We start from the raw sequence: 13,855 nt of genomic DNA on the forward strand, positions 1-13,855 counted from the left end.
TGAGTGTAAAAGTGAAAATGCATCAAAAACATAAGTGAAAACTAGACCAATACATTAATGTTTCCCTATCCCTCTAGTGTGTGTGTGAATCCGGCCAATTTACGCAAAAGCTTACTAAGGCCTTTACCACGTATTTACTTGCCATACAATACAATACAATACAATAACTAGGCTACTCATTTAAGGGAATGTTCATTTAGGTAACAGCTGACAAAATCAATGTAAAAATAAACAAATGAATTAGTTGGAATATTGTGATCATATATTTACTGCCTGTTACTCTGGTATGTGTCTTTACTTGGGAATGGACTTCTGTGACACTCATTCTATCATTATAATACAGTAATCATGGAACCAAAATCCTTCCACTTCTTTTACGTTTTAGTCCCGTGGACATGCACATTATACTGTCTTGTCTTCATGACTTTAAATTGAAGAGAAAGCAAGGGCATTTGTAATGCCATATGTTTTAAATACTGTAGTACAACATTGATAACGTACTGGATTCTAAATACATGCATGAGACAAAATAATTGCACTGCTGAGTATTCAAGCAGCCTTTAGTGCAAAAAACATGTCCCCACGAAAAGATGTGGTGGACAAATCTTTGTAGAAAAAAGGTCAGTCATTTGAAAGTTCTTCAAAAGTTTCCTAAATGTTTGTTTTCATTTTATTGCTCCCGTAGCTTCAGGAAAAACATATGCTACCTACCACTAACATTTCAATTGCACCCCATCCTTTAATAATACAGTATATTTCTTATCTTGACAAATAAAAATAAGAAATATATTTTTTTTTACATGTCTTTCCTATAATATGTTATATTAATGTGCAGATATAATACGTTATATCAATGTCTATGATAACAGAATACACTGGAAAACAATGTGATTTTGTTGATGAGAATGTGCAGTATGTAGGCTACATAAACATACTGATTTGATATTTGGATTTAGTTATAGGCACAATACCCCATTTATATCTCATGGGCCTATTGATAAGCTAACATTTGTCTCTCCATGTGTTACATAACATTATGCCTTGCGTACAGTGCCTTGCAAAAGTATTCATCCCCCTTGGTGTTTTTCCTATTTTGTTGCATTACAACCTGCAATTTAGATGGATTTTTATTTGGATTTCATGTAATGGACATACACAAAATAGTCCAAATTGGTGATGTGAAAAAAATTAAATAAACGTATTTTAAAAAATTCTACAAAGTAAAAAACGGAAAGGTGGTGCGTGCATATGTATTCACCCCCTTTGCTGTGAAGCCCCTAAATAAGATCTGGTGCAAACAATTACCTTCAGAAGTCTCATAATTAGTTAAATAAAGTCCACATGTGTGCAATCTAAGTGTCACATGATCTGTCACATGATCTCAGTATATATACCTGTTCTGAAAGGCCCCATAGTCTGCAACGGGCAATGGGCACCACTAAGCAAGCAGCACCATGAAGACTAAGGAGCTCTCCAAACAGGTCAGGAACAAAGTTGTGGAGTATTACAGATCAGGATTGGGTTATAAAAAAATATCAGAAACTTTGAACATCCCAAAGAGCACCATTAAATCCAATATAAAAAAATTGAAAGAATATGGCACCACAACAAACCTGCCAAGAGAGGGCCGCCCACCAAAACTCACGGACCAGGCAAGGAGGGCATTAAACAGAGAGGCAACAAAGAGACCAACAATAACCCTGAAGGAGCTGCAAAGCTTCACAGCGGAGATTGGAGTATCTCTCCATAGGACCACTTTAAGTCGTACACTCCACAGTGCTGGGAAGAGTGGCCAGAAAAAAGCCATTGCTTAAAGGAAAAAAATAAGCAAACACGTTTGGTGTTTGCCAAAAGGAGACTACCCAAATATATAGAAGAAGGTACTCTGGTCAGACGAGACAAAAATTGAGCTTTTTGGCCATCAAGGACAAAGCTATATCTGGCGCAAACCCAAGCCCAACATCACCCCGAGAACACCATCCCCACAGTGAAGCATGGTGGTGGAAGGTACTCTGGTCAGACGAGACAAAAATTGAGCTTTTTGGCCATCAAGGACAAAGCTATATCTGGCGCAAACCCAAGCCCAACATCACCCCGAGAACACCATCCCCACAGTGAAGCATGGTGGTGGCAGCATCATGCTGTGGGGATGTTTTTCATTGGCAGGGACTAGGAACCTGGTCAGAATTGAAGGAATGATGGATGGCGCTAAATACAGGGAAATTCTTGAGGGAAACCTGTTTCAGTTTTCCAGAAATTTGAGACTGAGACGGAGGTTCACCTTCCAGTAGGACAATGACTCTATGCATACTGCTAAGGTAACACGAGAGTGGTTTAAAGGGAAACATTTAAATGTCTTGGAATGGCCTGGTCAAAGCCCAATTGAGAATGTGTGGTATGACTGGAGCAGTTTTGCCTTGAAGAAAGGACAAAAATCCCAGTGGCTAGATGTGCCAAGCTTAAAGAGACATACCCCAAGAGACTTGCAGTTGTAAGTGTAGCTTTGGCTGTGTGTTTAGGGTCATTGTCCTCCTGCTGGAAGGTGAACCTCTGCCCCAGTCCCAGGTCTCTAGCAGACTGAAACAGGTTTTCCTCTAGAATTTCCATTAATTTGGCTCCATCCAACTTGCCCCCATTCCTGGCCAGTTTCCCAGTCCCTGCCGATGAAAAGCATCCCCATAACATGATGCTGCCACCACTATGCTTCAACGTAATGAGAAGTGTTGGCTTTGCGCCACACATAGCGCTTTGGCCAAAAAGGCCAAAAAGTTTAAGAGCCCCTTTCAACATGTTTGCGGTGTCTACCAAATGGGATTTGAAATAGTTTTTTTCAGCAATGGCTTTCTTCTCGCCACTCTCCCATAAAGCCCAGCTTTGTGAAGCATCCGGGTGATAGTTGTCACATGGATGGTTTCTCCCATCTCAGCTGTGGCTCTCTCGAGCTCCTTCAGAGTTACCAGTGGCCTCTTGGTTGCATCTCTGACTAATGCCCTCCTTACCCGGTCACTGAGTTTTGGTAGACGGCCTCCAGGGGTTGTTCAAAGTTTGGGATATTTTTTTATAACACCAGAGTTTATTTAGAGGTGTCACAGCAAAGGGGGTGAATACTTATGCAATCAAGACTTTTCAATTTTTTCTTTGTACATTTTTTCCCCCCACTCCTAATTAAATCCATTATAATTACAGGTTGTAACAGAATAAATGTGAATACTTATGCAAAGCACTGTAATACTATGTATGCATAATAATTTAGTAAAACTATAACCTCAAACAAAAAAGTCAGAAGTATACAGACAATGCCATTATCCTAGATTATATTGTATGCTACTTTTGGTTCAAATAAGAAGTGCAAAATTGTTTAACATACTAAGGTGAAAACCAATGTACTGTCTTGTGAACATTCCAACATCGCACTTGCTTGTCAGGAGTATGACTCAAAGCTACCATGCAACAATAACACTCCCAGTTAGGCACATTAGCCTATCTACCTAAACAAGCACGTATGGTGTCTGTGTTGCTGGCAGTGTAACATCAAGGGTGTCCATGTACATATTTAATGATGCACATAATTTAAGGAGGAAAACTACAAGATACTTCACATATTGAAATGCAATAAATAGTCAATAAAACCCTGAGTCACACTTCAGAGAGAGAAGACAGGCAAACAGAAAGGAGAGATCTACACTACCGGTGAAATGTTTTAGAACGCAAACTCATTCAAGGGTTTTTCTTTATTTTTACTATTTTCTACATTGTAGAATAATAGTGAACACATCAAAACTATGAAATAACGCATATAGAATCTTGTAGTTACCAAAGAAGTGTTAAACAAATCAAAATATATTTTATATTTCAGATTCTTCAAACAGCCACTCTTTGCCTTGATGACAGCTTTGCACATTTTTGGCATTATCTCAGCCAGCTTCACCTGGAATGCTTTTCCAACAGTCTTGAAGGAGTTCCCACATATGCTGTGCACTTGTTGGCTGCTTTTCCTTCAATCTGCAATCCGACTCATCCCAAACCATCTCAATTTGGTTGAGGTCAGGGGATTGTGGAGGCCAGGATGCATCACTCTCCTTCTTGGTAAAATAGTCCTTACACAGCCTGGAGGTGTGTTGGGTCATTGTCCTGTTGAAAAACAAATGATAGTCCCATTAAGTCCAAACCAGATGGGATGGCGTATCACTGCAGAATTCTGTGGTAGCCATGCTGGTTAACTGTGCCTTGAATTCTAAATAAATCCCAGTGTCACCAGCAAAAGTACCCCCACACCATAACACCTCCTCCTCCATGCTTTAAGGTGGGAAATACATATGGAGAGATCATCCCTTCTCCCACACCGCGTCTCACAAAGACACCATGGTTGGAACCAAAAATCTCAAATTTAGACTCCAGACCAAAGGACAAATTTCCACCGGTCTAATGTCCATTGCTTGTGTTTCTTGACACAAGCAAGTCTCTTCTTATTATTGGTGTCCTTTAGTGTTGGTTTCTTTGCAGCAATTTGACCATGAACGCCTGATTCACACAGTCTCCTCTGAACAGTTGATGTTGACATGTGTCTGTTTCTTGAACTCTGTGAAGCATTTATTTGGGCTGCAATTTCTGAGGCTGGTAACTCTAATGAACTTATCCTCTGCAGCATAGCTGACTCTGGGTCTTCCATCCTGTGACGGTCCTCATGAGAGCCAGGTTCATCAAAGCGCTTGATGGTTTTTGTGACTGCACATAAAGAATCTTTCAAAGTTCTTGAAATGTTCTGTACTGACTGACCTTCACATCTTAAAGTAATGATGGACTGTCATTTCTTTTTGCTTATTTCAGCTGTTCTTGCCATAATATGGACCAAATAGGGCTATCTTCTGTATACCACCCTTACCTTGTCACACCACAACTGATTGGCTCAAATGCATTAAGAAGGAAAGAAATTCCACAAATAACTTTTTAAGGCACACCTGTTAATTGAAATGCATTCCAGGTGACTAACTCATGAATCTGGTCGAGAGAATGCCAAGAGCGGGCAAATATGTCATCAATGCAAAGGGTGGCTATTTGAAGAATCTTAATTTTAAAATATATTTTGATTTGTTTAACACTTTCTTTTGGTTACTAAATGATTCCATATGTGTTATTTCATAGTTTTGATGTCTTCATTACTATTCTACAATGTAGAAAATAGTAAAAACAAAGAAAAACCCTTGAATGGGTAGGTGTTCTAAAACTTTTGACTGGTAGTGTTGCTCTATGGCCTTGGAGGCCCTGGGTCTGAGACTGGCCTAGATTTGGAATGCTGATGCCCCGTGTTGGGTTTGTTGTATGTGTGTCTTTGCACAAGTAGTACTGTAAGGCTGTCCTCTCTGGGTGAATCATCCATATAAGCCAAGCCTGACACCGAGTCTTTGAATTCCTGATGGCTCCTCTCCAAGTTAAGTTCAGGACTCTGATAATGTAAAATAAATAAGAGCAAACACACACATTTCAACATAAGTGTGCTTCCACCATTAGAAAGTATCTCAGAACTCTTGGAGTTGGTCATCACTTTTCAAATATGATATCAATCCCATTTTTAAAAAGTCTTGGTCCTTGATTGCCATTGTCTGTTTGTTCTGTGGGAATCAACAGTTCAGTACGTACTTGTGGTGATGAATGGCTGAAGCAATGGCTGCTGGTCAAAGCAGCGATTGGCTGACCCCTAACTGCAGGCCTTTGATAGTCTGGACTGGCAGTCACAGTGCTATAGGCAGGAGGTCCCAGGGTAGACTGCCTCTGCAGGAGCTGCAGGATGGTCTGAATATCTGATGTCATCTGGGACTCCAATCTGCAAACACAGATGGAAGGCAGAAATGAACTTCTACTCTTGGTTATAGGGATAAGGGACTGGAGGCTAAGGAGGGATAAGTTTAACACAAATCAACAACTATACTGTCTCTAGGCTATCGCTGTTTTGTTTTTATTGTACAGTCGTTGAATATGTCAAATTCTAGCACTAGGGGGAGCTTGTGATCTATGTTTACAGTATCATCATGGTTGTCAATGAAATCAAAAGGCATGGGAACATGTTTTATCAGCTCTCTCTCTCTAGTAGGAGTCATAATGAATATTCAGTATGGGTGGGGTAACAGTGTCTGTGGAGGGGATTTCTAGCTACCTCACACTCACACATTGTCTGTAATAATAATAATGGATGGATATCCTCCTGCTATCCATCACCGCCTGGTATGGCAACTGCTCGGCCTCCGACCGCAAGGCGCTACAGAGTGTAGTGCGTATGGCCAAGTACATCACTGGGGTGTTAGAGGAAGGACCTAAAAATTGTCCAAGACTCCAGCCACCCTAGTCACAGACTGTTCTCTCTGCTACTGCATGGCAAGCGGTACCGGAGCGCCAAGTCTAGGTCCAAAAACCTTCTTAACAGCTTCTACCCCCAAGCCATAAGACTGCTGAACAGGTCATCAAATGGCTACCTGGACAATTTGCATTGACCCCCCCCCCCCCCCTTTTTTATGCTACTGCTACTCACTGTTTATTATCTATTATCTATGCATAGTAACTTTACTCCTACCTACAGTACATGTACATATTACCTCAATGACCTGGACTAACCTGTACCCCCGCACATTGACTCGGTACCAGTCCCCGCTGTATATATCCTCGTTATTGTTATTTTATTGGTTCTCTTTTATTTTTTACTTTTGTCAATATTTTTCAAAACTCTTATTTTTCTTAACTCAATTTTTGGTTAAGGGCTTGTAAGTAAACATTTCACGGTAAGGTCTACACCTGTTGTATTTGGCGCATGTGACAAATTAAATTAAGTTTGATTCGATTTGATGTGACAAATAAGATTTAATTTGAGGTCTCCTATTCTTTGTGATTATTCCTGCTAAAACTACCACCTGCTGTTTGTCTGTCTGCTCTCGTCAGCCTGCTGGTGCAGGTGTTGTTATCTCTCCTCTCAACCTGTTTGACTGCTTCGGGAAATAATGGGGATTGAAATGTAACACTGCACACGGAACAAGTTTTGTTGTGATGTTGTTTGAATTTGTATTCGTTGGAGAGTGTGTGCTGTTATTTTTCGTATGGTTTAATAACTTTCAGACACAATCTGGGTGACTTGTCTATTTGGGATTCATAGATTTCAGTCATGAGGTGCCGCAGGGCCAGACGGATTCACAAGATGCAACAGTAACAACAATTTACTTTTTTATGTTCATTCTGAATTTCCATTGTCTCCATGAAACAGAATAGAAAAACTAGAGCTTTATGAAATCACATCTGTTTACTGGCCTTTGTACCTGGATTGCAGCTAGATTTCCATGAATGTTAGACATTACATTGTAAAGGTCAGAGATGGCCAAAGGAGTGCAGTACAGGCCTACCTGTTTAAGTGCAGTACAGGCCTACCTGTTTAAGTGCAGTACAGGCCTACCTGTTTAAGTGCAGTACAGGCCTACCTGTTTAAGTGCAGTACAGGCCTACCTGTTTAAGTGCTCTTGGAGCTGATCTAAGCGTTGCTCCACCTCTCCGTATGTAATTTCACTGGTGTCGTCATCCTCGCCCCTCAGGTCCTGCAATTGTGCTGACTCATCCAGGTAGTCTTGGGGCTTCTCGCAGTCCCATTTGTCATTGCACACATCTGGCGAGGGAGGGAAACACACATTCTTTACAAGTTCACATGTGGGTCAGAGCATAGGAGCCTGGTAATCACTAAACCAACCAACCAGTACAATAGAACACTATTACTCTTTTGGTGAAAAGCTGCTGTGTATTGTTCCTTGTGTTTGTAATTTATTTGCCTAGCTAGTGTTTCAGGAGACAAAATTGTTTTCTATGTCATAGTGGGACGTAGGTCAAGTTCCTAAGCTTCAAGGACAAGATGGCATTTTTTGAGAGAACCAAGAACTTGAGAGGAACCAACATCTTCCTCAACGAGGACTTCTCTGAAGATTTGTGCCAGAGGCGGAAATAACTTATCCTAACTATGAAAGCTACCAGAGAGTGTTGGGACATTGCTTACATCCGCTACGACAAGCTCATTCACCATGTTCCCTCCCAAAAGCCAGGGAGGAGTGAGAGAACCAAGCTTCCGGTTCAGTAGCTTTAGCTCAACAGCACACACTTACAAGTGCCTGATTGACTGACTCTATTAGCCAAACAATGTTTTAATTTTTATTTAACTTAAAAAAATATATTATTTATATTTCCGATAAGCTACCCAGGAAAGGGCTAAGAATAGCCCATATTAATATATGTAGCCTTATAATTAAGGTTCATGAAATCAATAACTTGCTAACATCGGATGACATTCATATACTGGCCATCTCTGAAACTCACTTAGATCATTCCTTTGATGATACAGCAATACAAGGATATAACATCTACAGAAAAGTCAGGAATGCCTATGGGAGAGGTGTTTCTGTATAGGTTCAGAGCCATGTTCCTGTAAAGCTTGGAGAGGATCTCATGTCAAATGTTGTTGAAGTGTTGTGGTTGCAAGTTCACCTGCCTCATTTAAATCCTCTTCTTTTGGGGTGCTGCTATAGGCCACCAAGTGCTAACAGTCAGTATTTGGATAATATGTGTGCCATGCTTGATAGTGTGTGTGATGTTTAACAGAGAGCTCTGGGTGACCTGAACATTGACTTCCTCTCTGTATTATAACCCAGGTTATCACTCAACCAATAGTGTTGGATCTGTGACTTCCACTCGTATGGATCATATAAATCGCTAATGCTGTAGAGCTTTGCTCCAAAGTAATATCAGTTCCCATTGGCTGCAATGACCATAACATTGTGGCAATAACAACAAAAGCCAAAGTGCCAAAGGTTGGCCCTAAGGTATGTCATTTATAAGAGATCATGCTAGATGTTGTTCTCTCAGGACTCTTTTGTTGACCAGCATGTACCTGTAAAGAAATTAACTGTGAGAACTGCTAGAGCCCCATGGATTGATGATGACTTGAAAAATTGTATGGTTGAAAGATTTTGTGCAAAAGGTGGTAAACAAGTCAGGCTGCTCATACTGTAAATGGAGAACATTTTGGACTAAACTTAACAAAAGGAAGAAGAAACAATATTACCAAACCAAGATAAATGACATAAAACACAACGGGAAAAATATTTTGGAGTATCTTAAATGATATCACGGGCAGAAAATCAAAATCATCTCCATTATCCATTGAAGTTGATGGGTCATTTATAATAAAAGCATTTGATATTGCCAATCATTTCAATGATTACTTCACTAGTGAAGTTGACTAATCCAGAAGTGAAATGACAACATTCAACAGTGAACCATCATATTCTTTGTATAAAAGATCTAATAATGAAAGATAAGGATTGCAGTTTGAATTTAGTCAAGTTAGTGTGGGAGAGGTGGAAAAACCATTGTTATCCATCAATAATAATAAGCCACCAGGTATAGACAACCTTGGTGTGAAACTATTGAGAATGGTTGCAGACTGTATTGCCTATTTGCTATATCTTTAACCTAAGCCTAAAGGAGTATGTGTGTCTACAGACGTGGAAGGAAGCTAAAGTAATTCCACTGCCTAAAAATAGTAAAGTACCCTTGTCTGGCTCTAACAGCCACCCAATCAGTTTGCTGCCTGTTTTTTAGTAAACTGGCGGAGAGAATCGTGTTTGACCAAATATAATGCTATTTTTCAGAGAACAAGTTAACTACTGACTTTCAGCATGCATATACTGAGAAGGGCACTCAATGCGTACCACACTAACTCAGATGACAGATGACAGGTTAAAATAAATGGATAATAATATTGTTAGATTTCATTGCAGCGTTTGATGTTATTGATCATAAATTGTTATTGAAGAAATTCACTTGCTTTGGCTTTACATCAACTGCCATCACATGGTTGGAGAGTTATTTATACAACAGAACCCAGAGTGTTCTTCAATGGAAGCTTCAGATATGTACAGTGCGGTGTTCCTCAGGGTGTTGCCTTGGGCCGTTACGCTTCTCTATTTTTACAAATGATTTGCCACTGGTTTTACACAAAGCTAGAATGACTATGAATGTGGATGATTCCACACTCTACATGTCAGCACCCAAAGCCAGTGAGCACACTGACATTCTAAATGAGGAGTTACAGTCAGTATTACATTGGGTGATTAATAATAAATTGGTCTTAAATACATCTAAAATTCAAAGCATTGTAGTTGGTTTAAAACATTCTCTAAGACCTAAACCTCAACTGGAGTTGTGTATAAAGGGTGTTACCATTGAAGTTGAAGTTAAAGTCCTAGGTATAACATTGGATGGTCAATTATCATGGTCACGTCATATTAACAAAGGTGTTGTGACGTTGGGGAAGGGTATGTCTGTTATAAAATAAAATAAATCATATTTTTTTTACACAAATCAAGTGTACTAGTTGTTGGTTTTGTCCCATCTTGATTAGAGTCTGGTAATATGGTTAAGTGCAGCAAAGAAAGACCTAGCAAAGGTGCAGCTGGCTCAAAACAGAGCTGCATACCATAACCTTAACTGCATATACAGAACTAACAACAACATGCATGCCAGTTTTTCCTGGTTGAGGGTTGATGAGAGATTAACTGCTTCACATGTAGTTTTTATGAGAAATATTGCTGTGATGAAAATCCCAGATTGTCAGCATTATCAAATAGCATTCAGCTCAGACAACCATACACAACACCCCACAAGACACGCCGCCAGGCAGGGCTTGACATGAACTTTTTTAGCCACTTAGGATAGATGTTTTACCTGTCCGAAAGCTGATGTCACTTGTCCGTAACACCATCAGTAAAAGGGTGACTGAATATGACTGAAGTAAATAGGAGGGATCTGAAATCATTTTCTGCTCTTGCCATGTATCACGTGTCAAACTCGTTCCATGGAGGGCCGAGTGTTTTCGCTCCTCCCTTGTACTTGATTAATGAATTAAGGTCAATGATTAGTAAGGAACTCATCTCACCTGGTTGTCTAGGTCTTGAATGTAAAAACCAAAACCCACTAGTCCCTCTATGGAATGAGTTTGACACCCCTGCCATAGACAATGTTTTCGCCCCCTAGCGACCATCCAAAATAATGTACCAAAAAAAAGTTACAAAGTAAATACAAGAAGACTGGCTGGCATTCTACGTGAGGGAGAAGAGGAATCATGACATTGGCAAAATATATTTAGTGGAGCCAAATATTTAGCAAGGCCTATCTGGCTATATGTGTATGCCGAAGCGAGTAGATGTAGACGAGTGACACAGTCAACGAGTCTCGCTGGCTGTGTGTCTTGTGAAGGGTTATAAACCATCATGGGCTCCAGAGCAACCATGCTGTCTTCAGAACTGGATAATCATAAGCTGATTCACATTCTTCCCTCATCCTCCTCTCATATTAGGCCTAGGTTTCTACATGTGTTGTATGTAGGTTTCACATTGCTAGAATAATATGGAAATAAGCCTAGGCCAACTACGCATTTTTTTTCAAATGTTTTCCTCAGCTGTAGCCTATTTCTTTTAAATGTCTTGGTATTGTTTGCTCAATAATTATTCAAATGTAAAATATGCAAATTTGGGAAATTATTAGAATAGTTTGGAAAATAGTCTTCATACCTTTTAAAATTTGTCTTCGTGCTTTTATAATATTTCAGTTAGTAGGATTAGACTTTTGGTCGTTTGGTTCACAATGGCAAGGAAGTTTTTTTTTTTTTTGGCCTCGCATGCATTCATCATTTCTGTATTATAATGCTGTAAGGTTTGTTCAAATTTCTCATTTGATCTTTATATCTTGCTATTGTTTCTTCTATCTCTCTCATTATTACCTTAAGCCTCCCATGTTTCTGGGTTATTCCAAAACAACGTAAAACTTTTTGATATCGCCTAGAACTGCGGCAGGAGGAATCTAGCATGCATTAAGAGTGGCTTAATAGGTGTCACGTCCTGACCTTAGAGAGCCTTTTTATTTCTCTATATGGTTAGGTCGGGGTGTGATTTGGGTGGGCATTCTAGTTTTTTGGTTCCCAATCAGAGGCAGCTGTCTATCGTTGTCTCTGATTGGGGATCATACTTAGGCAGCCCTTTTTCCCACCTTAGATTGTGGGATCTTGATTTTGTATTGTTACTGTGTAGCCTGCAGAACGTTACGTTCGTTTATATTTTGTTGTTTTTTGGTGTTCATCAAATAAAGTAAGATGTACGCTTACCACGCTGCACCTTGGTCTAATTCCTCCGTCAACTAACGTGACAATAGGTCAAGTCATACTCATATCAAATGGAGAGGAAATAGAAAAAATGGGCTTTTACAACAATAAGACAACAGAGGGTCCACTAAAAAAATAGACTTTGGCTATCGGCCCAGATCCTCTGATATTTGAGAGAGAAAAAATAATTCTAACTGGATAGTTTGCGCTACTTTGGCGAGAATCTTAGCTCTGTCTACATTGTTATTTTGCTTTGTGTAAATATAACATATTAATGCCGAGCCCTACCACCAGGGGTCTCTTCACAGTGCCCAAGTCCAAAACAAATTCCTGGCAACACATAGTATTATACAGAGCCATTATCGCATGGAACTCCCTACCATCTCCAATTACTCAAGCAAACAGCAAAACTACCTTTACAAAAGGGATTAAAAACATCTCATGGAACGGCGGGGACTGTGAGGGGACACACACACAAACGCACGCACACACAGACGCTTTAACACACAACTATTTTGTTGTTGTGTTGTTTGTATTATTTTTGTTGTTGCATTGTTTGTATATATTTGTAATTGAACATTTGCGTGACTGCCCTTGTCTATCAGTGTATCAGTGTTTTGCTACTTGTCCTGTATTGTTTTTTTTGTGTACCCCAGGAAGAGTAACTGCTGCTTCTGCAAAAGCTAATGGGGATACAAATAAATAAACAAATAATGAAGTAGTGGGTCGTAGTCAGGCTAACTCTGGTGTTATCTCTGCTAGACACACTGCTAATGCGTGCTGTGTACATTGATTAATGCTGGTGTGGGTAAGAGCAGCTCTTTTGTGATTTGAAACAAATGACAGGTTGATAATGAACTTTAATCACGTTTGTCTGATGTAGCAGGAGCCTTTGGAACGCCCAGACTGAAATACACACTCCTCTTTCTGTTGTCTCTTTCTTTCTCTCGAAACATTAGGCTATACATTAAATATTAAATGGTTGTCTCTTATTATTATAATCTATTTAATGTGACAGATTACAAAAAAGGGGAGGAGTGGCTATATATGTAGAATTTAATTCCCAATCTTGAAATATTTCTGTTCCCAAGAAATGTGAGCTCCTGGTTGTAGATGTGTCCATAAACTAGAATACATATTTATTTGTTGCTGGGATTTACCCCCTCATGCTGCCATGGTGGATGCTATTGGTGCTTTATCTGAGTGTTTATTTGACTGCTCTTCCCTCTGCCAGCATCTAGCTGACTCGACGTTAAACCCGTCAACTTCCAGTAAATCTTTGTTTCATTTCAATCATGTACGATCTGTGATGTGCTAGATGTCTTGTGTAAGATTGATGTAAAAACAAATCCACTGGGGCTGATATGCTTGATCCATTTCTGCTGCAGCTGTCTGCCCCCCTGATTGCTGAATCATTAACCCATAGGTTTTACCTGACGATTATATCTAGTACTATCCCCAACATTTGGAAGGTGGCCCTGGTACTCCGCCTTCACAAAGGTGGTGACCCTTGTGACCTAAATAATTTCCTGCCTAGCTAAAATATTAGAATCCTTGATTAAGTCTCAGCTAAGATCTTATTCTAAATGTACATCATTCGGGTTTTAGACCAGGTCATAGCACTATCTCTGCTGCATCTCTAGTTATAAATGATAACTCTGTGGATAAAAGGCAACA

The 13,855-nt window shown here is 39.7% G+C and overlaps 1 protein-coding gene across 1 annotated transcript in view; it reads right to left on the reverse strand.

Annotated features, from left to right (window-relative positions):
* Positions 1 to 5,245: 5,245 nt before the first annotated feature.
* LOC139406014 (voltage-gated inwardly rectifying potassium channel KCNH7-like) overlaps positions 5,246 to 13,855 on the reverse strand; it is a 92,472-nt gene continuing 83,862 nt past the window's right edge. The window contains exons 14-16 of the mRNA XM_071148476.1: positions 7,483 to 7,639; positions 5,638 to 5,821; positions 5,246 to 5,443 (exon numbers count right to left, since the gene is read on the reverse strand). Coding sequence (XP_071004577.1) covers positions 5,246 to 5,443; positions 5,638 to 5,821; positions 7,483 to 7,639 — 539 coding nt within the window. The remainder of the gene's footprint in view (positions 5,444 to 5,637; positions 5,822 to 7,482; positions 7,640 to 13,855) is intronic.

Source organism: Oncorhynchus clarkii, chromosome 3 (genome assembly GCF_045791955.1).
Source record: "Oncorhynchus clarkii lewisi isolate Uvic-CL-2024 chromosome 3, UVic_Ocla_1.0, whole genome shotgun sequence".
NCBI lineage: Eukaryota > Metazoa > Chordata > Actinopteri > Salmoniformes > Salmonidae > Oncorhynchus > Oncorhynchus clarkii.